The sequence below is a fragment of the Dendropsophus ebraccatus genome, chromosome 14 (assembly GCF_027789765.1).
Source record: "Dendropsophus ebraccatus isolate aDenEbr1 chromosome 14, aDenEbr1.pat, whole genome shotgun sequence".
Lineage (NCBI taxonomy): Eukaryota > Metazoa > Chordata > Amphibia > Anura > Hylidae > Dendropsophus > Dendropsophus ebraccatus.
In genome coordinates this window covers 12,143,003-12,170,807 of record NC_091467.1, presented here as the reverse complement: position 1 = coordinate 12,170,807, position 27,805 = coordinate 12,143,003, and the positions used below count along the sequence as shown (strand labels likewise).

The 27,805-nt window shown below is 44.5% G+C and overlaps 1 protein-coding gene across 2 annotated transcripts; it reads right to left on the bottom strand.

The window, feature by feature from the left end:
• Window positions 1-2,891: 2,891 nt before the first annotated feature.
• On the bottom strand, window positions 2,892-27,805 carry RBL1 (RB transcriptional corepressor like 1). Of its 2 annotated transcripts, XM_069952727.1 has the most exons (23): window positions 27,539-27,805; window positions 25,798-25,931; window positions 25,482-25,682; window positions 23,695-23,759; window positions 23,421-23,549; window positions 22,663-22,817; window positions 22,058-22,107; window positions 19,972-20,161; window positions 19,238-19,404; window positions 19,044-19,156; window positions 17,962-18,065; window positions 17,000-17,137; window positions 15,124-15,285; window positions 14,817-14,949; window positions 13,087-13,314; window positions 12,420-12,622; window positions 10,629-10,805; window positions 8,704-8,796; window positions 7,289-7,360; window positions 7,114-7,201; window positions 6,821-6,969; window positions 4,794-4,958; window positions 2,892-3,304 (listed from the first exon to the last, which is right to left on the bottom strand). In XM_069952727.1, the coding sequence occupies exons 1-23, from the start codon at window positions 27,707-27,709 to the stop codon at window positions 3,137-3,139; spliced, it is 3,255 nt and encodes a 1,084-aa protein (XP_069808828.1). In that variant the 5' UTR covers window positions 27,710-27,805; the 3' UTR covers window positions 2,892-3,136. The 2 variants fall into 2 exon arrangements, with proteins under 2 accessions (XP_069808828.1, XP_069808829.1); XM_069952728.1 differs by lacking the exon at window positions 8,704-8,796.

Below are 27,805 nucleotides of genomic sequence, written 5' to 3'. Positions count from 1 at the left end.
CTGGTGTAAAGTAGAATTGCAATCCTTAAAATGTGATCATTATTATGAAAATTCGAACGATAATCGTTCCGTGTAAACGCACCATAATGGTGTGTTTACACAGAGAGATTAATCTGGCAGATTTTTGAAGCCAAAGCCAGAAATTGATTTTTGTAAAGAGGAGAAATCTCAGTCTTTGCTTCATTACCTGTTCTCCGTTTAGTCTGTTCCTGGCTTAAAAAAATCTGTCAGATGAATCTGTCTGTGTAAACGCACCGTAACAGTGCACGTTAAAAGGCAACGATCAACCGACATGCGCCATGTCAGCCGACCGTGGGCTTTCAAAATGCTGAAAGATCACGATTATGTCCGCAACGTCATGCTCGCCTTCCTGTAGAACGTTGGGCAGACTATTACAGCCTTTACTATAGAAAATGTGCAGATGGGAGGAAGCATCACCTCTCCTTGGCCAACAGCCAACAGATTTTCTAGAAAGCTTTCCTAACGCAAGGTCCTGTTAAGGCTGGGTTCACACACAGTATATTTCTGGCAGTATTTGGTCCTCAAAGCAACCAAAACCAGGAGTGGATTGAAAACACAGAAAGGCTCTGTTCACACAATGGTAATATTGAGAAGATGGCCGCCATATAACAGTAAATAAAGGCCATTATTTCAATATAACAGCCGTTGTTTTAAAATGACAGCAAATATTTGCCATTATATGGCGGCCATCCACTCAATTACAACATTATGTGAACAGATCCTTTCTGTGTTTTGAATCCACTCCTGGTTTTGGTTGCTATGAGGACCTGACATGAGGACCATATACTGTGTGTGAACTAAGCCTAAATCTGGGATCCAAGTCCAACTTTTTATCTGGTCCTAAGGAGAAAAGTATATCAGCTGCTGTATATCCTGCAGGAAGTGGTGTATTCTTTTCAGTCTGACACAGTGCTCTCTGCTGCCACCTCTGTCCATGTCAGGAACTGTCCGGAGCAGCAGCAAATCCCCATAGAAAACCTCTCCTGCTCTGGACAGTTCCTCACATGGACAGAGGTGGCAGCAGAGAGCACTGTGTCAGATTTGAAAGAATACACCACTTTCTGAAGGACTTACAGCAGCTGATAAGTACTGGAAGACTTGGGATTTCATTTTGGGCCACAAAGAATATGTAAATATTTTTTACATATTTCTCCATGAGAAAAACTCAACATAACAAAAAAAACAAGACAATGGAATAAAGCAAGAATATTGTTTATTGTACATATGTACAAATGTGTGCAAATAAGACAGGCGTTCTACCTCCACCCTCCTCCCCAACCCCAAGGAAGAAAAAAAAAAACCTACACAGCTACAGGAGCTATTTAGACATTACTCCTCAGCCATTCATATATATATATACACACAGATAAGGCATACGCTTATATGTACACAAATACGCAGGGTGTGTAGATGCTACACAACATTGCCTAGTTTAAAGTGGACCAGTCACCTATGCAAAGTGCTGGCATCCATTTTTGATTTGTACTAATACAGAATAATATTCAGTAGTCTAATGCGGTAGGAGCCTCTAATGCTTAATTCATGAATATCATCAGGATGGTAACAATGGTTCCTAGTACTAGGCTAGGCTGCCAACAATAAAGGGGTTTCCCGACACTTGCTAGCTTGTCCTTCAGATTGGCTGTGAATATTGGAGGGGTGAGGGATTAGACCAGGGGTGGGTTCCCTCGGCCCAACAGCTGTGGCAAAACTACAATTCCCATCATGCCTGGGCAGCCAAAGCTTTAGCTTTGGCTGCCCAGGCATGATGGGAATTGTAGTTTTGCCACAGCTGTTGGGCTGAGGGTTCCCCATCCTTGGATTAGACCCACAACCCACCCACCCCACTACACTGACTTAAAGGGGTCATCCAGAATTAGGAAAATATGTCTGCTTTCTTTTAGTAACAGCTTCACTCCTGTCTTCCTGTTGTGTGTGGTATTACAGTTCAGTTCCATTGAAGAGAATGGAGACAAGTTGTAATAGCACACGTGTGTCTGGTTATGCAGATTACCACAGTTATATCCTATTCAAAAGGCTAGGACTGGGCTAGATATAAAACACAAATAGGTTGGCTACAAAATGTAGGGAGCAGTGTCTAGTAAAACAAGAAGAGCACCGCTGCAATTAGCTGGTCAAAGCGGGTGCTGGGAGTCTCCTTACCAATCCTATACTGATTGCCTTTTAAGGATTTATCATCCAGAATTAAATAAAAAATATATATTTTTGCAAAAACTGCGCCACCCCTGTCCTCAGGTTGTGTGTGGTATCACATATCAGCTCCATTTACGTCAATGGAACTGAGCTGCAAAACCCCAAACTGACGACAAAGCAAGCTACTATGTATATCTAGGCCTGGATAACCCCTTTAATAGAAATCTTTAAACCCCCAAAAAACTTTTAAAAAATAAAAAGGGCTGCACCCATTGTGCATACGTAATGTCCTTTGTGACATACATAACACGAATATATTGGTTTTCTACAGGCTGTAAACACTTAAAAGCTGCATTGGAAAACCACTGCTGTTTAAAACGATAAAAAAAGTTAAACCATGAAATTCATTGACTTTCTCCCCACTCAAGAGGTGGTCATGCTGCATCACCAAACCGGAAGAAGCTATAAATTTCTATAATGCTAGATTAAAATTATATAGATATTAAAAAAAAAAAAAAAAAAAAAAAAAGCTAAGAAGCTTTAAGAACATGCGCATCTCAAGCAGATTAGGTGCAATGTGATGAGTCAAGGACAGAAAGAATCTACATCAGTGATAGGGGAACTCCGGACCTCCAGCTATTGCAAAACTACAATTCCCATCATGCCTGGACAGCCAAAGCGAAGCTTTGGCTGTCCAGGCATGATGGGAATTGTAGTTTTGCAACAGCGGAAAGTTCGGAGTTCCCCCATCCCTGTTCTACATGATGAACATAACCAACCTTTTAACAAGGGTTACCTAAAAAAACGTAACGTGTAAAAAGTAGCGTCAGAGAACATAAGATTAAAATGGCTACATTGCTGCGTAAAAACATCCAGATTGCACGGACATGAGATTAAAAACAGGGCATACAGCTTTTAAACAGTGCAATATACAATAAAACAGCTTAAAGAAAGACGACCGCTAACGGATCGCCCGTTCGCTTATAACATCCTGAAGGCGTTTTATCAGCACGTCGTCATTCTCTGTGCACATCCTCTTGGCAGGAGATTCCGAGTCGCTGTCGATGGTTATTGCTCGCTTGCGGCTCCTGTGGTCTTGTTTAATCATGTTGTTGATATCTTCCAAGCTCTACAAAAGCAAAAGGTAAGTCAGACTGGCATATTGTTTAGATACAGACATGTTAAACGGGGGTCCACGGCTACTCTATCGCAAAAACAAGCGCCATCCCTGTCTCCAGGTTGCCTGTTATAGTACAATTCGGCTCCATTCACTTCAGTGGAATTGTGCTGCAAAACCCGCACCCAATCTGAGGACAAGATGGGGGGGGGGGGGGGTTTCTAGGCCTAAGCCTGGTTATGTTCCCACTACATAAAGTCAAGTGAAAACAATTCCCGGAATTAACATATTTTCTGGCATATAAGACAACTTTTTAACCCCTGAAAAATCATCTTAGAAGTCGGGAGTCGTCTTATACGCCAGGTATGGTCGCCCCATACTGTTGGGGGGGCTCAAAAATGGCCCCATCCCCATAATATGGGGCGACCACTATAAAAAAAAAAACATTTAACTCACTTAGGGCCTGTTCTCAGCCTCCGCATGCCTCCCGTACCGTTCCCGGCGCAAGCAGTGTGACGTACACTACTTGTGCCGGAGATCGCCAAACCTCTCCCGGGCAGCCGAGCGTCTCATCAGAGAGGCTTGGCTGCCGAGAGAGCTTCAAAAGAATGAGAGGCGCTTCGGGAAGTTCCGGCGCCGAAGCTCTCCAGGCAGCCGGGCGTCTCCAAGCCTCTCTAATGAGACGCTCGGCTGCCCGGGAGAGGTTTGGCGATCTCCGTTCCCGGCGCAGGTAGTGTACGTCACACTGCCTGCGCCGGGAACGGTACGGGAGGCGCATGGTGGCCAGGAACTGGGCCCAGGTGAGTTAAATGTTTGTTGTTTTTTTTTTTATTTAGATGCAGTTAACCACTGCCTGACTGCAGCCCTGCGGCGTATAAGGCGAACCCCTGAAAATCTTGCTAAAAGTCAGGGGTCGTCTTATACGCCCGAAAATACGGTAATGATCACGAACATTAATTCCAGCCGTTGTTTGTGCTTAAAGGGGAACTATCAGCAGGTTAGACGAATCTAACCTACTGATAGCCCCCTGTAGCACGGGGACTGAGGAGGAAGGTATGTGTGTTACCTTCCTCCTTGGCGCCCATCCCTCGTTGTTAGTTGGGGTAAACTTCGCTCCGGAGCACCCATCATCTGCCCCGTTACTTCTAATGATAATCAATGAAGTGTGTGTGTGTGTGTGGGGGGGGAAATGATGTGCCAGTGCTCTGAAGCAGAGTTTACCCCGACTAACAGCCAGGATCGGCGCTGAAGATGAAGGTAGGATTCATATCTATCTTCTCACATCCCCGTGCTATAGGGGGCTATCAGCGGGTTAGATTTGTCTAGTCTGCTGATAGTTCCCCTTTAACAGTAAGTAGTGGGAACATAGCCTTAAAGTGATTTGTCAGGACATATTTGTATTCAACACTACTAAGCATCTAAAAATATTAGAACACCTTATAGAAAAAAGTTTACAGACATGCGGTTAGTTAAAACTTAGGAGGTTTGAGAGTGAACTTACTTTAGAAGGACTTCCATTAAACTTATACAGAAGTGCCGAGCGCGGGGTGAGACAACTGGTGTTTTTATGTGGGGACACATAAATGGAGTGCTGCTGGGACACGCGACGTGGCGAAACCGCTTGTTGTCTGATGCTGGGGAAGGGAGACAATGGAGGAGCTGCCGCCTAGAGAGGAAAAATAGAGAATAAAATATTCATTAGGCATAATTCGAATAAATGAATGGAATGATGCTAGTTTTCCAGAAAAGTTAACCCTTTTAAGGGTACATTAAGACAGTGATTTTCAACCAGTGTGCCGTGGCACACTAGTGTGCCGCGACACATGGACGGGTGTGCCGCGGGGAAAGTTCCCCAAACTATGGTGCCCCTGTGAAACAGGAGAAAATAATGGGGAGAGAAACCTGGGGATGGGGGAGAAACAGGGGGGAGAGAAACCTGGGGATGGAGGAGAGAAACAGCGGAGAGAAGTATGGTGGAGAGAAGCATGGGGGAGAGAAGCAGGGGGGCGAAGTATGGTGGAGAGAAGCACAGGAGAGAAGCAGGGGGGCGAAGTATGGTGGAGAGAAGCAGGGGGGCGAAGTATGGTGGAGAGAAGCAGGGGGGCGAAGTATGGTGGAGAGAAGCAGGGGGGAGAAGTATGGTGGAGAGAAGCAGGGGGGAGAAGTATGGTGGAGAGAAGCACAGGAGAGAAGCACAGGGGGGAGAAGAAAACAGGCCCAGGTTTCACACTGAGTGAGTATAAATACATTTAGAATCTATATTATTAACTATATGTATAATATGTACTGTTTTAGTGTCATTTTGTGCCATTTTGGTTGGTGGTGTGCCCCGGGATTTTTTAAGTATAAAAAGTGTGCCGCGGCTCAAAAAAGGTTGAAAATCACTGCATTAAGACATACAGGATCTGCAGCAAATTTGATGGCGCAAATTTAAAGTTGCAGATTCAAAGCAGATTAAATCTGCGCCATCAATTCTGCTGCAGATCCTGTATGTGTGAAAACACCCTAAAAGGGTACTCCAGCGTAAAAAGGTTTACTTTCAAATCACCCAATTTCAGAAAATTATATAGATTTGTAATTTCTAATTGAAAAACACTCAAGTCTTCCAGCACTTATCAGCTGCTGTATGTCCTACAGGAAGAGGTGTATTCTCTCCAGTCTGACACAGTGCTCTCTGCTGCCACCTCTGTCCATGTCAGGAACTGTCCAGAGCAGGAGAGGTTTTCTATGGGGATTTGTTCCTGCTCTGGACAGTTCCTGACATGGACAGAGGCGGCAGCAGAGAGAACTGTGTCGGACTGGAAAGATTACACCACTTCCTGCAGGACATACAGCAGCTGATAAGGACTGGAAGACTTTTGAATATAATTTAATTACAAACCTATATAAACTTGTTTGTTTACACTGTACAATGAACAGATTCTTGGCCCTTTGTACATCTAACACATGCAGAAAGTATCTTATAGGCATCCGCCAAGCAAAGTGTGAACATAGCCTGCTTCCTCATTCCCTTAAAGGGAACCTGTCACCCCCCGTGCCGGGGTGACAGGTTCCCGACCCCCGTTAGAGACCCCTATACTTACCTCATCGCACCGGGTCCCGCTTCTGAAGATGGTCGGGTCCCGGAGATCTCAGCCGCTGCAGCCCGGCGCTCTGACAGATGAGTCCAACGCTCATAGAGAATGACGGAGCGCTGGACTCTCCTGTCATTCTCTATGAGCGTTGGACTCATCTCTCAGTGCGCGCGCCGGGCTGCAGCGGCTGAGATCTCCGGGACCCGACCATCTTCAGAAGTGGGACCCGGCGCGATCAGGTAAGTATAGGGTGCTCTAACGGGGGGTCGGGAACCTGTCACCCCGGCACGGGGGGGTGACAGGTTCCCTTTAAACAGATATCCAACACCAATAAGCCTCAAACACACCAAGAGTGGGGGGGACTTTTCCTCAAAATAAACATTCCATCTGCATGAGTGAAAAACCCACATAAATATAAGTTCCCCCCCCCCCTCCTTATTAGTAAGGTTCTTACCAGACTGTCACTAGTGCTGGCTGCATATTTAAGTGCAAACAATTGCACTCGCTCCACATAGACATTGTTATAAAATGTTATCAAGTCTCCTCTTTCTTGTTCACTGGCACCAGCAGCTTCTTTTAGGAATGAGCGGGAGTCATTGGAATCTGTAAGACGGGAAAATAGAAGGGTCACAAATAGAGATGAGCGAACGTACAGTATGTTCGGGTTTGCACAAACCTGAACGATCAGTATTTGGGGGGGGGGGGGGCAAGGGGACATTTGGTCTAAAGGCAATAAATTTTTCTTACCGCAGTCAATCATTTCCACATCTTGGCTGGATCCCGGCTCACTTTGCTGTACATCAGGCAGTTTTTTCAGTAATACGTGTCTATACACCTAATGTGATAAAAAGCGAGTATGTAATGCTGACATAAACAAACAACCAAACCAGACAATAACGGTGTGACGTCTGTTTCTACTTACACGGCTTTCAGCTTGAGGTTGGTTCCTGTAACATTTCATGATGTCGTGAAACAGCCTCTCTTCCTTTGTAACCTGTGAAATACAATTATGGACAGATTAAGAATAAGTGCCCCATAGATAAATATTTTTGTACTATAAATATTTTTTATTCTTGCTTTGTACTGGTAGGCTGGGTTCACACTACGTATATTTCTGGCAGTATTTGGTCCTCATGTCAGGTCCTCATTGCAACCAAAACCAGGAGTGGATTAAAAACACAGAAAGGATCTGTTCACACAATGGTGAAATTGAGTGGATGGCCGCCATATAACAGTAAATAACGGCCATTATTTCAATACAACAGCCGTTGTTTTAAAATAACAGCAAATATTTGCCATTAAATGACGGCCATCCACTCAATTACAACATTATGTGAGCAGAGCCTTTCTGTGTTTTCAATACACTCCTGTTTTGGTTGCTATACAGCCTCAAATGTACAGCCTGAAATATACGTAGTGTGAACATAGCCTTATACTGCAAATCTGTATAACTTTTTGACACCAGTTCATTTGAAAAAAAAAAAATTGCCAGATTTCCCTTTAAAACTTTCAAGTTAAAGGGGAACTATATCATCAGGTTAGACAAATCTAACCTGCTGATAGCCATCTATTGCGTAGGGAGTCAGAACAGGGAGCCATGTCTCTTACCTTCCTCCTTGGCGACATTCCCTTGTTTTTATCAGTGTAATCCTCGGTCCGGAGCAACATTAGGAGCACTGCCCCACCCCATCGTGTGAGCCGCCGGCCCACTCCTTCTCATCCATTTTGATCAGTTTTTCCATTGACTACCATTATAAAAAAAAAAAAAAAAAAAATGGATCCCTTTTTTTTGACGGTCACAAAAATGAGGTCGACCACGTTTTGTGTCTGTCCAAAAAAAAAAAAAAACGGATCCATTTTGATCAGTTTTTTTTTTTTATAAGGGAAGTCAATGGAAAAACGGATGAAAACGGATGCACACAGTTGCATCCGTTTTTTTTTTTTTGCAAAAACAAAATGAACCCAGCCTAAAAGTGTTTTTGGCCAAAGATTAAACTGACTAACAGCTCAGGACCGGCGCAGAAGAGTAAGGTAAGACACATACCTTCAGCGTCCTGGGTGCCATAGAGGGATATTAGTCTAACCTGCTCATAGTTCCCCTTTACGTATTCCAATAATTTACTTTCCTAGGCTGCAGTAGGTCATGACAAGTGTGTAAGAAAACTCACAACCATGCTATCTTGTCCAGGAAAGCATAGGTATCAGTTCTAGGCCTAGAGTCATGCGAAAAGTGCCAGGTATACTTTAAAAATTGAGACAGCCATAGTCTCTCCTTTTGCATTGCATAACGTGGGGGCACAAAGAAATACATATACACAAGTAAAAACATAAACATACCCCTTCTATTTCATGGTCTTCTATGAAATCACGCCAGTGAAAGAAGCTCTTAAAGCTTTTCATGGCATCATCCACACTCGTGCTTCCATCACTCTAGAAATAAGTGCATTAAAGAGAAACTGTCATGAAGGTGCAAGCTGCAATTCTCATGCATTAGCTTGTCTCCCACTCCACAGTGATACATGCCTGGAATATTTGCTCTCCCTCTATGCAAATGATGCCCCTGCTGTAGAGTGGTGCAAATATTTGCCTATAGGGGGCAAAGATATCTCAAGCTTAAAGTGTTTCTGTCATCATGCTTTCTTCCACAATTGGCGTGCAGTCGCTGTTGCTGACAGAAGTTCGGGTAACTATGAATACGACTAGAAATCAGCGCAACTGGAGCATGCTCAAGTCAACTTCAACCAGTGGCTTAAGTTGGATGCAGCCTTAGGGAGTACAGTAAAATATGGATACATCCTATGGCCTATGCCTGCATTCATGTTTTCCAGACTCCCTAGGGCTGCATCCACCGGTAATCAAATGCCAAATGATCAGACTCGAACATGCTCGGGTTGCACTCATCTCTAGAAATAACCACACCAGGTCGGTTCATTGCACAAGCCCTATTTGATGAGAATATGGCTTGTGCACAGAACAGATTGAAGTGTTTACATATCCAAAGTCACTCAGGCATGGTTATATCCATAATTATCCAAACTTCTGGGGGGCACGCCAATCGGGGAGACATGACAGGAACCCTTTAAAGCTGCAGGCACCTTCTACTCTTCTTAGCAGAAGCACAAACTGCACACCTATTGTGGCGTGCACCTCTGTGACAGGTTCTCTTTAAGGTGTTTATCACATTATCACAGCTCTAAGCCTTGCGCAACACTACAAGCAGATGAGAATGAAAGGTTGCAAGACTATCTTAGTATATAAAGAGGATAGATCATGTACGAAAATCAGAAGGACGTCAGAGAACAGAAGAACTGTGATGTTGTCAAGGTGCAAACATTGCATAGGCAGTCTTTTGCTTACTCCAAGAAACCATCTTATGCATCTTTTTGTTAGCAGGGTTCTCCTGGTGCAGGGGTGTCAAACGGATTGCCTTCCAGCTGTTGCAAAACTACAATCCCCATCATGCCTGGACAGCCAAAGCTTTAGCTTTGGCTGTCCAGGCACAATGGGGATTGTAGTTTTGCAACAGCTAGAGGGCCGCAGCTTGACACTGGTTTCCTAACAGTATTAAGGTACATTCGCTTTAACATGACCCACAGATAGAACGGCGAAGGGAAGCCGGTGCCGCGGTCCATTTTTTGAACCACGGCCTGGTTCCCGTGTACGGCGCCGTTCTATCCACATAATAAATGGGTACAATTTCTTTCAAACCAACTGGTTTCAGAAAGTTATAGAGATTTACTTTTATTTAAAAAATCTTTCAGTACTTATCAGCTGCTGTATGTCCTGCAGACAGTGGTGTATTCTTTCCAGTCTGAGACAGCGCTCTCTGCTGCCACCTCTGTCCATGTCAGGAACTGTCCAGAGTAGTAGCAAATCCCCATAGAAAACCTCTCCTGCTGTGGACAGTTCCTGACATGGACAGAGGTGGCAGCAGAGAGCACTGTGTTAGACTGGAAAGAGTACACCACTTTTTGCAGGACATACAGCAGCTGATAAGTACTGGAAGACTGGAGATTTATAAACAGAAATCATTTACAAATCTATATAACTTTCTGAAACCAGTTTATTTCGCTGGAGTACCCTTTAATAGTCTGTCTGTGAGATGCTCCAAAGCAAGGAACGCTTTTTGCAGCTGCTACTTAATCTGTTAAGAACAGATGAGGAAACGGGAAGAAATGTAAAGCAAGCAAGTCTTACTGCAATTTACAGATCCTGTAGAATAGGAACCAGTCGTTAAGCGCTAGTGTGCACTAAGGTCTTACCTTTGCCATGATGTACACGGCACATAACAGCAGCTGATCAATGTGCCTATCTTTCATCAAATCCGTGCAGTGAACCAGCGAGTACTCAAACAGCGTCCAAATCTTTCGTCTCAAATCATTAGACAAATCAAGCTTCAAGCATAAGTCTCTTAGACGAACACTGGCCAAATGGTACACCTATAGATGAAAGCACAATGTTAAAGGAGTCTTGGTAACTTAAATGGATATTCCCAACTCAACTCCTGATTAACAATTCCTGATTAACAATTTGTTCCATTCTTGTCAATATCATTTTAGTCTCCTTCCCCTAGTTCTGAGCTGCTGCTTTCAGCTGAGGACAAAGAAAACTGTGTGTGAGCTGTTCACTCCTCCACCCCTTCTCTTCCAAGATGGCTCATGTAACCAGTGTCCCTGGCCGGCTGGGAGGGTTCATCACAGAGAGGTTACCAGGAACTACTTGACCTTAGATTAACCCCCCCATCACAATCTAAGGTCAAGTCCCTGGTGACCTTACTGTGATTAACCCTCCCTTTATTACAGAGTGCAGAGACAGCCAGTCAGGGATAATGTTTACATGACCTGTCTTGGACGGGAGAGGGAAGGAGACTAAAAAGATAACAAGTAAGGAAGGAATTGTTAGGGTACTATGACACGGAACTATAATCTCCCGAATCGTCCCTATCCGGCCGATTATCGATCTGTGTAATAAACACAACGAGCTGATCGCTGAAGTAGGTTTTGACCTATAATCGCGAACGCGCATCGCTACGTGTAATAGCGGTTGACGATATGCAAACTGCTTACATTACCTGTCCATGCTGCAGGGCTCCTCTTGCGCTCAGCATGGATAGGTAATGTATACAGTTTAAGCAAGGCCTGCAAGGACATCGGTAACAATGTCCATGCAGCCCTTGTTAAACAATTATCGGGCCATATAATAGGCCCAGTAAACGAGCGCCGATCTAGCAGATCGGCGATCGCTTACAGTTGTTATTGGGCCCCCATCGGCCTGTGTAATACCACCCTTACTCTCTAGGAGTTATGATGATTGAGCACGTATTTAACCTGAGCAAAATACCCCTCTAGGGGACAAACACACTTGCAGGGAGACTCGCTGCGGATCCCGGCCCTATTCTTTCAATATTAGACAAAATTGCAGCAGGGATGTACATCCCTGCTGCGAGTTTGTCCCCAGCCCGCCCAGTTAACCCCCCGGCCCCCAGAGCATATACTTTACCTGATCCCGGCTCCGGCTTGCTTCGGCGGTTCACGGATTCTTCAGCAAGCCGCAGTCGGGATCAGGAAAAGTATATGCTCGCTCCAGCCGCCCGCCCGCAACCCCGGCCGCCCAATCGCCCCCCTGCAGACCCGGCCGCCCGATCACACCCCACCCCCACCCCAGGGCTGCGGGTGATCGGGTCTGCAGCAGGGCTGCGTGGGTGGGTGGAGGTAGGGCGGCCGGGGCTGCGGGCTGTGGGGGTGATCAGGCGGCTGGGGCTGTGGGGGTGATCGGGCGGCTGGAGCGAGCATATACTTTACCTGATCCCGGCTGCGGCTTGCTGAAGACTCCGGGAACCGCCGAAGCCGGAGCCGGGATCAGGTAAAGTATGTGATCCGACGGCCAGGGGGTTAACGGGGTGGGCTGGTGACAAACTCGCAGCAGGGATGTACATCCCTGCTGCGATTTTGTCTAACATTGAAAGAATAGGGCCGGGATCCGGGCGAGTCCGGCAAGTGTGTTTGTCCCCCTAACCAGAAGAGAAAAAAAGGGGAAATTTAAAACCAACATACCTTCCTGAAGAACAGTGCTAGAGACCCTGTTCTCTTCGGCTTGTTTGCTGATGTGGGGCATGCATCTTGCGTCCGGAAAACCTGACTTTTAGGGCTGATCAAGGCCTGTGCCGTCAAAGGGACCTGAACGCCATTTTCACTTTGTGACAGTGGATAAGTATGTGCTGCCTGAGAAGACTGCTGGCCACTTTCATTCTGAACACCTTTGATAACAGTCAAACAAAAAGGTATTAAGTTAAAGACACTTAAGACGACCCAAAAAAAATCCCTTAGCAGGACAGTGTTTTCTTCTTTTAAAAAAGGTTAGTTTTAATATACAGACTAGAGATGAGCGCAACTAGAGCATGCTCAAGTCGTTCAGCATTGGATTACCGGTGGCTGAAGAAGTTGGATGCAGCCCTTGGGAGTCCTGGAAAACATGGATACAGTCATAGGTCATAGACAGTGTTCGTGTTTTCTCTGACTCTCTAGGGCTGCATACAACCTCTTCATCCACCCGTAATCAAATGCCGAACGATTGGATTGGAGTATTGCGCTCATCTCTAACACAGACATAAAACTCCCAACACGAGATGGAGATAAGAAAAACATGCCAAACTGGTAAAACAGAACTGGAGGACACATTCAAGTCAGAGTCATTCCCCTATTCATATCAAGTTCTACTTACCTGTTACAGTCACCTTCTGACCCGACAACTGGGTTTTATCTGGGGACACACACATTTGTTCAGAGGGCTGACACGGAACAATTCTTATTCTGGTAATCTCCGGAGTAGTGTGCAATCTCTCTACCGGTGGCTCTTTTGGACCATCATCCCCGAAGAGTCTCCTTTTGGCACTGCCAGCACTGGGCGAGTTGTAGCGCTCATGAACAGAAAGTGGAGACAATGGCATATCTGAAAGATCAATGGTAATATACATGAGAAAAACAGCAATGTGATCTATTAGCTGTGAAAATTACAAAGTAGTTTATGAAGAATTTTCACACTGGCCACTGGTGTATATATACAGGCTTCTCTTACTAGCTGTGCTAAGAAGATGGTGTCATACCATTATCAAAAGAGCAGGATATCTGTATGTGAATCCTAATGTATACACATGCAACATTCTGTATACAGCTCTCCAACACGTCCTATAAGTCAACGTTGGATATATGTAAAAGATTAAAGGGGTTATCCAGTGCTACAAAAACATGGTCACCTTCTTTCAGAGACATCACAACTCTTGTCTCCAGTTCAGGTGCGGTTTGCAATTAAGCTCCATTCACTTCAATGGAACTGAGCAGCAAAACTGCACCAAAGCTGGAGACAAGAGTGGGGCTGTCTGTGGAAGAAAGTGGCCATGTTTTTGTAGCACTGGATAACCCCTTTAATGTTGGCCATGCCCATCCAGATTAGGTAACAATGTAATGTTTATGGGGGGGGAGATAGCAGATATCCTGGGAGTTAGAGGTCGAGCATTTTTACAACATGCCTGATCCCTTTGCTCTGCTAAGCGTGCATGTGGGGGGACTGGGAGAGATGTCAATCAGGCAAACAAGCATTCTGTAAGCAGCTAAAATATATGGGCACATTTAATCTTCAGTTGCCATAAGGCCTATATCAGGGGTGTCAAACTCAAATACACAGTGGGCCAAAATTAACAAATTGGAGAAAGTCACCTGCCAATATTTAATGAAGATTGCATGCGGCAATTCTGGCACTGGCAGAGCAGCGTGCAGCGTTCCTGGCACTGTCTATCCTAAAGTAATGGTCCCCACATGGTAGCTACCCATTATATCCCTCAAGCAGTAGGTAATCCCAAAATTGTGCCCCATGTAGTAGCCCCCCCCCCATAGTGCCCCACATACTAGCCAGGGCATACTATTAGAGCCCCACATAGTAGCCAGCCCTCCAAATAGTCTCTTATATAAAAGCCAGCCCTCCCCAAGTGTCTTATATAGAAGACAGTCCTCCCTAATAGTGTCTTATATAGAAGTCAGTACCTAAAATAGTCTCTTATACAATACCAGCCCTCCCCTATAGTTTTATATAATAGCCAGCTCTCTCCAATAGTCTCTTATGTTGAAGCCAGCCCTCCCAAATAATGTCTTATATAGTAGCCAGCCCTCCAAATAGTCTCTTATATAATAGCCAGTCCGAGCGGCTGTCCGGACCACCCATTTTATAACCTTCTGCAACATCAGGCGGGCCAGATTTTATACAGCAATGGAAAAGCTCCTCGGGCCAAAAATGATGGCAATGTGGGCCAGACTTGGCCCGCGGGCCAGAGTTTGACATGACTGGCCTATATAGTCTGCTACCCTTGCTACATGCATGCCCTCTCCCCCCCTCCCCATACAAATATATACACACACACACGTCATGATGAACTCCCTTCAACTGAACAGGGACTATACCTCTTCTGCAGGAGCCTCCAAGATCAGTGCGGACTTCCTTCAAACGAGGATGAATGATTGGTGAAGCTGGCATCATAGGGAGATGCCCTAAACTTGCTTCATTGCCAGTTTCAAAATTGCTGGGTATTATAACCTGAAATGGAAGAGAAGCACACATGTAATACACACTCAGCATAAGTGCAATATCCTAGCTCAACCCTATGTTGAGTACCTGATTATATATATAAATATATTATATATCACACCCCCAGGTGAAAGAAATGAGCCGTCTATTGTACCAAGCATATAATCTATATACAGTACATACTTCCTCACAGGTCGGTACTGTCTCAGAGGCCTGAAGTAGCTCCCACAGAACAGAGTTGCTAGTCCACGCTCGCTCCTCCAAGATCTGTTCTTCAATGCTATTAAGGTGCTTTATCATGTCTCGTGATAACCCATCCTCTGAGCGAATGAACACTTCAATGACCTAGGAAAGAAACAGAGGTTTTTTTTTCATTCCTTGCAATAAGTACAATTAGACATAAGTATCACTCACTGACCAAATCCTTGATGGTAGATTTACCTCTCCCTCCTGCTCTGTTCTCTCATTATAAAAAAAAAATCATTCATCGTAGTCAGACTTCTCAGCCTGCCCATTGTATCCCTTATGTATTTCCTACATAATACTTTTATCTCTGTTTTATTATTCGGAAACCACTAAGGGCCCTATTACACAGGACGATTATCATGCAAAAAATCGTAAAACGGTTCCAACTTAAACAATAATCTTTCCGTGTGGATGCAGGCAGCAATTGAAAAATTGTTCGCGTGTCGATACCTTCTATCTATCTTTTAAGCTGGCCATAAAATTATGGCTAATCATTTGCTAAATGTACACATTGTTTGTTGCTTTTCTGGGACCAGAAGGGGTAAACAATTATAATTACGATAATAACTAACTAATGACTATCGTTCTATGGGTTACGGTGAACAATTTCAGGTTGTTCCCAAAAGCGCTTGTTTGCGATCGTTTATCAGCAGAATGAAAAATCCATTCGTCTAATAGGATCCTAAGTCTATAGATCACGTCGTTCGTGCAAGATTTCTGGTTAACCTGTATTTACTGCACAACAAGGCATGTATTACAATAGAACCAACTATTTACAGCTGTGCGTATTCCTCACACGCTATTAGCTTTTTGTGGCCTCTTATAGATTGTCTTTGTTGTCCTATAAGTGTATATAATTGACAGTCAGTCACTTATCCGATGCTTATTGTAGTATAAAAATGGATGTGCATTTTTAAAGTCGACTATATAACAAATATGCTGCCTTTACCTAAGAATATTCTACAGCTAGCACAGAGTTTACTATGAGCTGAGTAAATCTTTGTGCAGCGAGCGCCTCCTAGTGGTGTATGGTTGTAAAGAGAAGAAAGTTTTGCTCCCTAGAAAGAGATGACATTTTCCAAGTCTTTAGACAAGGGATGGGGAACCTTCGGCCCTCCAGCTGTTGCAAAACTACAATTTCCATCATGCCTGGACAGCTAAAGCTTTAGCTTCGGCTGTCCAGGCATGATGGTAATTGTAGACTATGACTATGAATTGTAGAAATTGTAGACTATGACTATGAATTAGCAACACCATCAAAGAGTTAAAGAGGACCTGTCACCCCCCGTGCCGGGGTGACAGGCTCCCGACCCCCGTTAGAGCCCCCTATACTCACATGATCCCGCCGGGTCCCGCTTCCTGAGCCGGTCGGGTCACGGAGATATCAGCGCCCGAAGCCCAGCGCGCGCTGACAGGAGAGTCCGATGCCCATAGAGAATGACGGAGCATCGGACTACCCACTCATTCTCTATGGGCATCTGACTCTCCTGTCAGCGTGCGCGCCGGGCTTCGGGCGCTGATATCTTCGTATATATAACAAAACACTGTTAGAAGGTTAAAGCATACCAGTCATGATGATTTCTCACCAGATTGTCACACAGTCTATCGTGCCACAGGTAATTATGGATATGACCACACCGGGCCGGTTCCCTGCATAAGCCGTATTTGATCAGAATAGGGCATGTGCATGAAAACAACCAAGCATGGTCGTATCGACAGTAAACCTAAGTCACTGTGGCCACAGCTTCTATGGTGAAAGCAGTCACATCTTCATTATAATATTTTATTCATTTTACAGAGAAATTACATTTACCTTATAGAAATTGAAGGGACTCAGATTGAGAACTTCAATGGTCCATGGAAATTTTCGGGGAGAGCTGTAAGCGAACAGCACGATTTCCAGACAGCACGTCAGCAGCGACTTGTGAAAAATATCCTGCTGCAATAACCCCTACAAAATAAACATACCCGATAGTATAGAGACATATATGCTTTCACAACACTTTCACTTTATTTTAAGATATACGCCATTTACCATGCAGCAAAAACATTACATCTGGGTCAGCACGATGACAGCTATACCAAAATCCTGCGATCGTTATTGCGAAAATTTGAACGATAATCGTTCCGTGTAAACGCAGCATTACACGTAGGTCCAAACCTAAACCAACGATCAGCCGATGATCATTGTCTCTACTACACAGAGCGATAATCGGCAGATTGTCGCTCCGTGCAATAGGGCCCAAAGGCAACCTAGCCCCAAGTCCCTTAGTGACCGCCATAAAAACACATATGAATGGGCAGTAATGGGTGTTACTGAACATACACGACCTATAATAGGCTAATGGTGGTTTTACACGGAGTGATAATTCGCCCAATCGCACGATTAACGATCAGCGTTTAGACGGAACGATACATCGTACGGAAAAATCGTTATGCGATCGCTTAAGCCTAAGCCTATCTCACAAACAGGTGAAATCGTTGAAAGAGTGTTTACATGGAACGATCAACGACGATTTGAGAACTTGTTGAAAGATCAAAATGAATGATTTCTCGCTCGTCGCTTGATGGTTTGCTGCGTTTACACATACGACTATCGTTCGAATTCGATCGTTATCGTGCAAATTCGAACAATAAATCGTTCCGTGTAAAACCACCATAAAAAAGAGCTTCAAATTGAAGCAGGGAGGCAGATATGCTAATACCTGGTACACCAATTCAATACTACCTATAATAAAACACGATCCAATGAGAAGCTGCAGCTGCTCATCTTACCGTCAAGTCTTTCCCATTAAGTCTCCTGGTTTCTTGAAAAACAATGGACTCCAAAACCTTGTAGTATAAAATCTCGGCCAATTTCCATCGATTAATAGCAAAGTCTGGTGATGGAAAACATACAAAGGGCTCTGTATAATAGTTTATATAAATTTTTTTTTACGTAGCACCAACATCAGCAGAACTTTACAATTCTGGGGTACATACGGAGATATACATGCATGTGAAACATTAGGAGTGAGGGCCCCGCTCACTAGTGCTTGCAGACTGAATATATGGTAGGGATAGATAATAGAAAGGTCTTAATATACATAATAGGGATTACACATTTATAGATTTGAAAAAAAACAAAAACAAAACAAAGTATTCCAGTATTTATCACCTGCTGTACGTCCTGCAGGAAGTGGTGTATTTTTTCCAGTCTGACACAGTGCTCTCTGCTGCAGGCCTGTCAGGTCAGTGCTTGCTTGCTCCTCATTCCCCGCTGTCAGTGGTATTACACACACCGTCACCGAGCAGGGAGGACAATCTTTGGATAGTCTGGGAGGCTTATAGGAGAGAGCGGTGGTCTGCTGACACCACTCCTATTGCACAGAGCGACGGCCGGCAGACCATCAATATTGTCATTAGATTTGAGGTCATGCTTTGGATCAACGATCAGCCAACAATGTGCATGTCGGTTGATTTAAAACATGACCTATTACACAAAACGATTATCGGCTAGTAATTTGCCAAAGACGAATGATAATCGCTTCTTGTAAAAGGACCATAAAGGGGGCAGCACTTTTTTCTTTTTAAAGGGGTTATCCAGCACTACAAAAACACACCCACTTTCTTCCAGAGACAGCACCTCTCGTTTCCAGCTTGGGTGGGGTTTTGCTGCTAAGTTCCATTGAAGTGAATGGGGCTTAATTGAAAACTGCACCTGAACTGGAGACAAGAGTGGGCATGTTTTTGTAGCACTGGATAACCCCTTTAAATAAGACTTGATTACCATTCTTCTATCATATTCGTGCCATTCTGAATAAGCGTCATCCAATGGAAGACACACTACTCTAAGCAAATAAGTCTGTAAAACTCACCAATATGAGAGCCATGCTGATCTCCTGATGGCTGAGTGTAATGGTGACAGAACGACTTCTGAACTTCATTCACGGTATTCTGTATATGTTCCATAGGATTGCGAGCACATGATCTACACAAACACAAAATACATGTCACACCCCAGGCCATTAAAATAAATGACATATACAATATATATATATAAGATTCATACCTGAAGATACTAATAAGCTGTTCACTGGGGGTATTGCGGAGTCCAGCCACCATGCTCTGCAGCCTGCTCACACACTGTGTTGCTGACGAGACGGGAGTGATCACCGCCTCCTTCTCCTTCAGGTATCGTCTACCAGTTAATGGAGTAGATGGGGCAAAGGACTTCCTCTGTGGAACAATTCATGAAGTCATTTGGCATATTATACCCAGTAATATTTAACTAAGTGAGTTTTTACATTTTGCCTCATTCACAATGTCAGTGATAACTAATCAGTACTCCAATGTAGATAGATCCTGATGTTTGCAAACAAAAAGAAAAAACATTAAAAAAATATTTCAAATCAACTGGTGTCAGAAAGTTACACAGAATTGTAATTTACTTCTAATTAAAAAAAAAAAAGTCCAGTCTTCCAGTACTTATCAGCTGCTGTATGTCCTGCAGGAAGTGGTGTATTATCTCCAGTCTGACACAGTGCTCTCTGCTGCCACCTCTGTCCATGTCAGAAACTGTCCAGAGCAGCAGCAAATCCCCATAGAAAACCTCTGCTCTTCGAACTGAAGAGAACACACCACTTCCTGCAGGGCATAAAGGGCCTGATAAGTACTGGAAGACTTGAATTTTTTTTTTATATAGAAGTAAAGTACAAATCTATTTAACTTTCTGGCTCTCACTGGGTGCTATCTTAAGGGGGGGGGGGGGGGGGGGGAGAAAAAAAAAAAAGATATTAAAGCTACCTTCTCAGAGTGCTGCTGGAGGCTGGACTCCAAATTCTTCCGTGGTGTACAATTGCCGCCTATAGGAAGGTCTGCCAAAAATTTCCTGGGGGTCCCGATTTCCTCATCTGCATCATCTCCCAAAAACACTCGCTCATCAAAGTCTCCTACCGTAAGGACGTACTCCTCATACTCTTTATTTAGCGCTTTACTGTAGGTAAAATAAAGCAGTGCAGAATTTGTCATGAATCAAGCCCCCCCCCCCCCAAAAAAAGTTAATTTTCGGATTTGAAATATCAGTGTAGGCTGGATTAACGCTGCGTTTTTGCACTCCGTTTTGTGGGGGGAGGGGGACGGATGAAAAAACAGATGCATTTGTGTAAATCCATTTCCATTCACTTTCATTATAAAAAAATAGAAAAAATGGCTCAAAACGCATCTTTTTTTTAGCATACATATGAACACATATGAAAAAAAAAAAAAAAAAAATTCGTTTAGATCCATTTTTTTTTTATAATGGAAGTCAATGGAAAAATGGATCAAAACGGATGCACACAATTGCATTATTTTTTTTTGCATAAAACGGATGAAAGAAACAAATTGCCAAAACATAGTGTGAATCCAGCCTTAGTTGCCTGGATGGTCATACATTCACATACTCAACCCTACAGCAGTTTACTGGACTTCCTACTCCTAACTATACAATATGTAACAAATCTAGAAGCTTCTTATGGCTATAGGAGTATGCATACAAACCCAGCACATTTATGCATCAGCAATATATGCCTTTTACCCAGTGCTAAATATTACAAAACTACCCTGTCCGTGTGTTATCAGAAACCGACCTAGTATTTAAAAGTTTTTATGTTAAAAAAAAATATTGTTTAAATGTTTTTTGTTTTTTTTACTAGTTTTCCCATCTTAGTATGTATATTATAAAATAACCCTGAAATCTTTTGGTAATTTGTCTGTGGAGTAGATTATGTCCAATCTCGCGTCTCCTACTGTAATGAAGAGTCAATGAGGAGTTGTGGTTCAGCGTCTGAACAGCACTCTGGCACACCTCATCACTTCCTCCTACCTCTTCTTTAAGAATAATCAATGCTGCCTGGCCTCCAACTCGCTCCACTATCAGGCAGTATCTGCCAACAGAGGAATGATCTGCAATCAGATATAGTTAAATCTCTTAGCCTGTGTTGGAGCTGTGGTCTAGGGGTAAATCACCTGTCTAGAGACCAGCAAAAGTTTGTTGTCTTTGGTTCAAATCCCCTGATTGATGAGAAAAAATAACTATTTCAGTTCCTAGTATTAAAATAAATAAACTTATTTGGAAATTATTTCCACTTTTAAAAAAAAGATACAACAATGAGAAACAATAAAGAATGAATAACTATATTTCATATCCATCAGGGGAATCGAACCAAAGAAAACAAACTGTTAGTGGTCTCTAGACCAGTGATTTACCTCTAGACCACAGCTTCAACACAGATTCAACTATATCTGAAAGCAGTCCTCTATTGAGAGATGCTGAGGGAGCAGGGGGTCAGGCAACATTGATTCTTCATGAAGAGGAGGAAGGAGTGGTAAGGAGTGCTAGAGTGACGCACAACTCCTCATTGACTCTTCATTACAGTCGGAGACCTGAGATTAAAGGGGTACCTCCCCGATTCCAGCGCCGGGTCCCGGATCGCGGCGCCCCGTACCCCCTTCCTGGTGTGAGCTGCCGCATGAGACGTGACGTCTCAAGGCAGCTCAGCCATTCGGCGGCCGTAGCGGAGTCCTGCCTCAGCTGCTGAATGGCTGAGCTGCCTTGAGAAGCGGCCGCGGGACAGGGGTACGGGGCACCGCAATCCGGGACCCGGCCATTGGTAAAAAAAAAAAAAAAAAAAATACCCCCGGACCGGAGTACCCCTTTAAGCATAATCCACTCCACAAATGACAAATGACCAAAAGGCACCATGCTCACTAGAGGACTGCCAGCTACCGCACACTATCAGCACCTCAGGTAGGGCCCAGGAGCTGACAGATTCCCTTTAAAGTTGTACAATGAACCATCAGAAAAACTTTAGCATAACAGTTGGGGTGTTAAGGTGAGATATGTACGCACTTGTTATCGGTAAAGCTTAAAAGATCCAGCAAGCAGTCTCCTCTTAAGATCTGAAAAAGATTTAAAATGGAAACTTTCCATCAGAAAATGGCTTATTATATGTTTTGTTAAACATTTAGGCTATATAACAACGTCGTAATAAAGACAGAAAAGAACGTCCTTTGTTGTTAAACGGATCGAAATAATGTTTAAGAATACTGTTTTCGATCTAGTACATCGTGGGTACAAAGCCTTAAAGTGTCACTGTCGTTTCAAAAAACTTTTGACATGTAAGAGACACGTCAAAAGTTTTGATCGGTCCGGGTCTGAGTGTTCAGACCCTGATCGATCGTGAGAATTAGAGTAGAGATGAGCGAATTTTTCCCAGTTTCACAGGACTGGATCCAGCTTTTCCCAGCACCTGGGGAGGAGCAGCAGTCAGTTAGAAAGCAGCCAGCTGATGATCGGATTGCAGCGATAACAAAGCGCTTCACTTTGGTAGTACTGTAAATTTTTCTCAGACATGTCAAAAGTTTTTTGAAACGACAGGTACACTAAAAAAAATTTCTTTCTGTACTTAAAAAATAAATAAAACTCTTTCAATTTTGCACATTTGGAAGCAATACCTTTTTATCGTAGAGTTTGGCTATGTAAGGCTTGAAGTAATGTTGCTTTATTCCTTTAGCTTCAACCGTAAGACCATCGTAATGGTCACACAGTGTACTGATGATACAAGGAGGATCTTCGCCATCGTCATCATCTGCACAGTCCAATAGCTTCGCTATTTGGATAAAAAAGTAAAATGAAAGGGGGAATGGGTTTAACTTAAGTCATTTAAAGGGGTAGTTCACAAAAAAAATCTTTAATCAACTGGTGCCAGAAAGTGCCAGAGATTTGTAAATTGCTTCTATTAAAAAATCTCAAGTCTTCCAGTACTTATAAGCGGCTGTATGTCCGGCAGGAAGTGGTGTATTCTTTCCAGCCAGTGCTCTCTGCTGCCACCTCTGTCCATGTCAGGAACTGTCCAGAGCAGCAGCAAATCCCCATAGAAAACCTCTCCTGCTCTGGACAGTTCCTGACACGGACAGAGGTGGCAGCAGAGACCACTGCATCAGACTGGAAAGCATACACCACTTCCTGCAGGACAAGCAGCAGCTGATAACTACTGGAAGACTGGATATTTTTTAATAAAAGTAAAATACAAATATATGGGATTTTCTAGCAATTTTTTTTTTGCTGGAGTACCCCTTTCAGACATTTTACTATAATAATTAGGGAGGACATGAAAGTATGAAGACGCCTGCCCAGACATACATACAGACAGATCACTGTAATAGAAAGAAAAAGACAAACTAAATAAGCAAACAAACGAGAGGGTGCTTACCTGCGAATGATGGATTGAGCAAATCATCTTTGTGAGGACACAGCAAGGTGTGGGAATACACCAGATCCAGGCAACACAGAAGCAAGTGGTATGAATTGACCAAGTCATCTCCTATCAGGCTAAAGTTGCCTAAAGAAAGATAAAAAAGCAACCAGACTCCATGACTCCAGACTAGTTACCTTTTATGCACTAGAAACAGCAAAGTAGTTTACAATTCTGGAAAGGCCTGACCATTAGGTAGGGACAGGCTGAAATTATCGAGGACCATACTCACCTTTGGTATACACAAACAGCGTCCAGCAAAAGTTAAAAAGATCTTTGACGTTACACTGCAACTTCCTGGAAAGCAAAAGAGGAAAAGTCAGTCTATTAACTGAGCCAATGTATTATAGGGAATGAATATGATAGAGCAGATATACATGAGGAGCGCCCTGCAAATAAGCACATGCATCAAGTGTTTCTGGACATTAGAAGGATCCTTTATAGCAGGGATAGGGAAGCTTCGGCCCTCCAGCTGTTGCAAAACTAAAACTCCCATCAGCCTTCGGCTGTCCAGGCATGATGGGAATTGTGGTTTTGCAACAGCTGGAGGGCCAAAGGTTCCCCATCCCTACTTTATAGGGTTGCCCGCTGCCGTTCTGACCATTTAGGGCCCTATTACCCGGGACGATTATCGTGCGAAAAATAGTTAAATTGTTCGAATTTAAACGATAAGTTCTGTGTAATTGCAGGCAACGATTGAAAAATTGTTTGTATGTCGTTGATCAATGATTTAGATCTGAACCTAAAATTATCGTTAATCGTTCGCTGTAATTCCACATTCGTTCGCATTACGTTCACGTAACGATTATCGCTCAAATGCGCACGTTATTGCGAAAATTCAAACCATAATCGTTCCTTGTAAACGGAGCATTATGCTGCGTTTACACGAAACGATTATCGTTCGAATTTTCGCAACAACGATCGCATTTGAGCGATAATTGTTCTGTGTAAACACAGCAAACGATCAAGCGACAAACCAAAAAATCGTTCATTTTGATCTTTCAACATGTTCTCAAATCGTCGTTTGCTAAAAATTCGCAGATCGCTTTGTGGAAAGTCTTTGAAACAGTCACCCTATGTGTGAGATGGTGGGCTTAAGCGATCTTAAAAACGATCACAATAACGATTTTTCTTACAAATATTCTTAAGATTTTTCTAACGATTTATTCGTCTAAACGCTGATTGTTATAAAAACCAAATTGTTGTTTTAAAATCGTTAAACGATCGATTGGGCGAATTATCGCTTTGTGTAATTGCAGCATTACACTGAACAATTCGTGAAAAAATGCGGAACTTGAGCGAAGGAATGTGGAATTACAGTGAAAGATTAACGATAATTTTAGGTTCATATCTAAATCAACTGCATACGAACAATTTTTTGATTGTTGCCTACAATTACACAGAACGATCATCATTTAAATTCGAACGATATAACAATTTTTCGCACGATAATTGTCCCGGGTAATAGGGCCCTTAGTCTCCTCTTACAGGAAACGCCCACTCAATGTGATCCAGTGATTTGCTGAGTGGACATGTTGTTGTGTCCAGACAGGTACCAGGAAGCAGTGACCACTGGGGCACCACCAGCACAGCAATGGCAGGGTATCAGGTGGGCAGCATGGTGGCTCAGTGGTTAGCACTGTAGCCTTGCAGCTAGGGTGCTGGGTTCAAATCCCATCAAGGGCCACATCTGCAAAGAGTTTGTATGTTCTCTCCGTGTTTGTGTGGGTTTCCTCCCACACCCAAAGCATACAGATAGGTAAATATTGGTACTGTATCTTTATGTGCATGTGCACATAGCATGATAGTCTAGGCACTTGTACTTTTTACATGCATTTATGCTGATGTAGGATGCTGCTGGGTTTACATGTGTGATGCCCTGGCACTGTATGGTACTCTGTATTCCCGCATGGCCTCCCTCCTCCTAGGTCTTGATTATAATGTTTGTTTTTGCGCTATGATCAATAAAGAATTTATGCCTTTGTTACGTGACTTGATCATGGCCTTAGGCGTACTTACCTTTGCTTTCTGCTTCTCGGCAGTCTCGGGGGCTCCTCGTGGGGGTTCAGAAATATATCCATGAATATTGGCTCGAATTTCTTGAATATTACAGTAGTCACCTCAAAGTTTCTCTCCAGCCTTTCTACTCGCTCCCGGAACTCTTGGGGAAGGTTAGACATGTCCATCCATTTCTTCATTTTATTAAAGAACGGGATCAGACTGCAGAACACAAGATAGATCCACTATGATGAACCCGTCATTTCAGGGAACGTAAGGCGGAAAGTTACAGGCGATGGGTAAGAACTGGAGCGTGCATACATAGAAAGCAACCAACCTCAACTTGGCAGAGCGCAGAATCCGGGTGAGAGATACCCCATTGCCCTCCATGACGCCCCGTCCAACTGTTGGGATGAAACCTTTCCGACATTCGGCGTACAATGCACAGGCCAGCCAGTGATTTACATCACCCTATGGGCAAAGAACACAAGGGCTTTACTATGTGGAAAGAATCGTAAGCAAATCAATAAGGCGAAAATCTCCTGCAACTCTCTTGCCCGATGTTTAGTCCCCTCTGAGTATATGGCTCCGGCAACAACAAGTGACCACTGCGGCAATCGGTGACTACAATGGTGGAGACACATCACTGGTGGTGGGGGAAAAGAGAAGTGCTGGCATAGCAGATCTAGGGGAGTGCCCAGCTTCAATGATTTAAAGGGCTTTTACATTGATGTCCTAGTCAGCGGTGGCCAGGAACTAATGCAAGGAACTATCAACACTACAGGGAGGCGAAGTGGCCAAACTTCAAAAGAAAGCAATTTTGCCAATTCAAAGCATTTCCTTTTCACCTCCTCCCCCCAATCACCTAAAAAAACCGTTTGGTGACTCCGGAAGAGAACAGCGCTTCTAATATCCATGTTGGACAGACAACCAGTAAGATATTGTTCACATCTGTGCAGGTTACAACAAAAGTACAGGACTAAATAGTGCAGTGTATAGGACTATAGTGTTCAATAGTGTGTTGGGGACCACAATGGGAACCCAACAGGCCCATTAAAGCCAATGGGGCGTCGTCTGTGCGTCTTATTGCTGATCCAGAGCCACAGTTGTCTTTGTTCTTCTCCTACGACAACCAGCACAGACGTCATTGTCATATACTACATCTGAGCTCCATGGATTTTCATATTATGGACGCACTTCATCCAGAAAGATGGATTAGAAGATGGCCCCCCATCACCCACCCCACTATTCATTCTGCCCTTAATAACTCTGCATTCTATCATTCAGTCTACCCAAAATAACCCCATATCCCATGATCCAGCCTACCCCACAGCCAATAATCCACCACGCCCTATCCTCCAGCTTGCCCCAACATCCCACGATGCAGCCTGCCCCTAATAGGCACCCCACACAGACATCCTACAACCAGCACACCCCCACCATCATCAGCCCCTGACACTGGCCCCCAGCTCCACCATCATCCGCCCCTGGCACTGCCCCCACCATCATCCGCCCCTGGCACTGCCCACACCATCATCCGCCCCTGGCACTGCCCACACCATCATCCGCCCCTGGCACTGCCCCCACCATCATCAGCCCCTGGAACTGCCCAACCACCATCGGCCCCTGGAACTGCCCCAGCCCCCCCATCAGCCCATGGCACTGCCCCCAGCCCCCCCATCAGCCCATGGCACTGCCCCCAGCCCCCCCATCAGCCCATGGCACTGCCCCGCCATCATTGGCCCCTAGCACTGTCCCACCACCACCATCAGCGCCTTCCACTGCACTGGCACCCCTGGCACTGCCCCTCACCACCCCCTCCCCCAATTTGCCCTGGTACATCCATACCCTTCCCTCTCATCCCTCCCTCTTATCCCAGCACCTGCCCCTCCGCCCCATCAGCCCCTGGAACTACCCCTCCGCACCACCATCAGCCTCTACCACTGCTCTCCCCCCAGTACCTGCCCCCCTCCCCCCCTCTCCCCCCAGTACCTGCCCCCCTCCCCCCCCAGTACCTGCCCCTCCCCCTTCATTTGCCCTGGTCCCTCCATCCCCCCCCTCTCCCCGGCAGTACTTACCTCCAGGCTGTAGGTGCTCCAGGTCCGGGTGAAGTTGCTCATGGTCTCGGCCGCCGTCTCTTGGTCTAAGTTGAGCTCCCGGCACAGACTGTCCAGCTGCTCCCGCACCCGCTCTCCGGGCCCCCCGTCCGAGGAGTTGGAGGACTCCGGGTCAGCCTCGTCTCTCTGCATGGCGGCGGCGGCGGCGGTGATGGGCTCGTCCCCTCCCGGCTCTAATAAATCCTCCGCACTCCTCGTATCCAAACACTGAGCCTCCTTCCCACAATC

What these genes read in the sequence shown, in the direction of transcription:
- RBL1 (XM_069952727.1), bottom strand. Translation starts at nt 27,709, where the DNA reads ATGCAGAGAGACGAGGCTGACCCGGAGTCCTCCAACTCCTCGGACGGG. An exon ending in CAGCTTATTAGTATCTTCAG is followed by an intron (nt 19,157 to 19,237) that starts GTATGAATCTTA and finishes GTGTTTGTGTAG; the next exon opens with ATCATGTGCTCGCAATCCTA. An exon ending in CAGTACCGACCTGTGAGGAA is followed by an intron (nt 14,950 to 15,123) that starts GTATGTACTGTA and finishes CTTCCATTTCAG; the next exon opens with GTTATAATACCCAGCAATTT.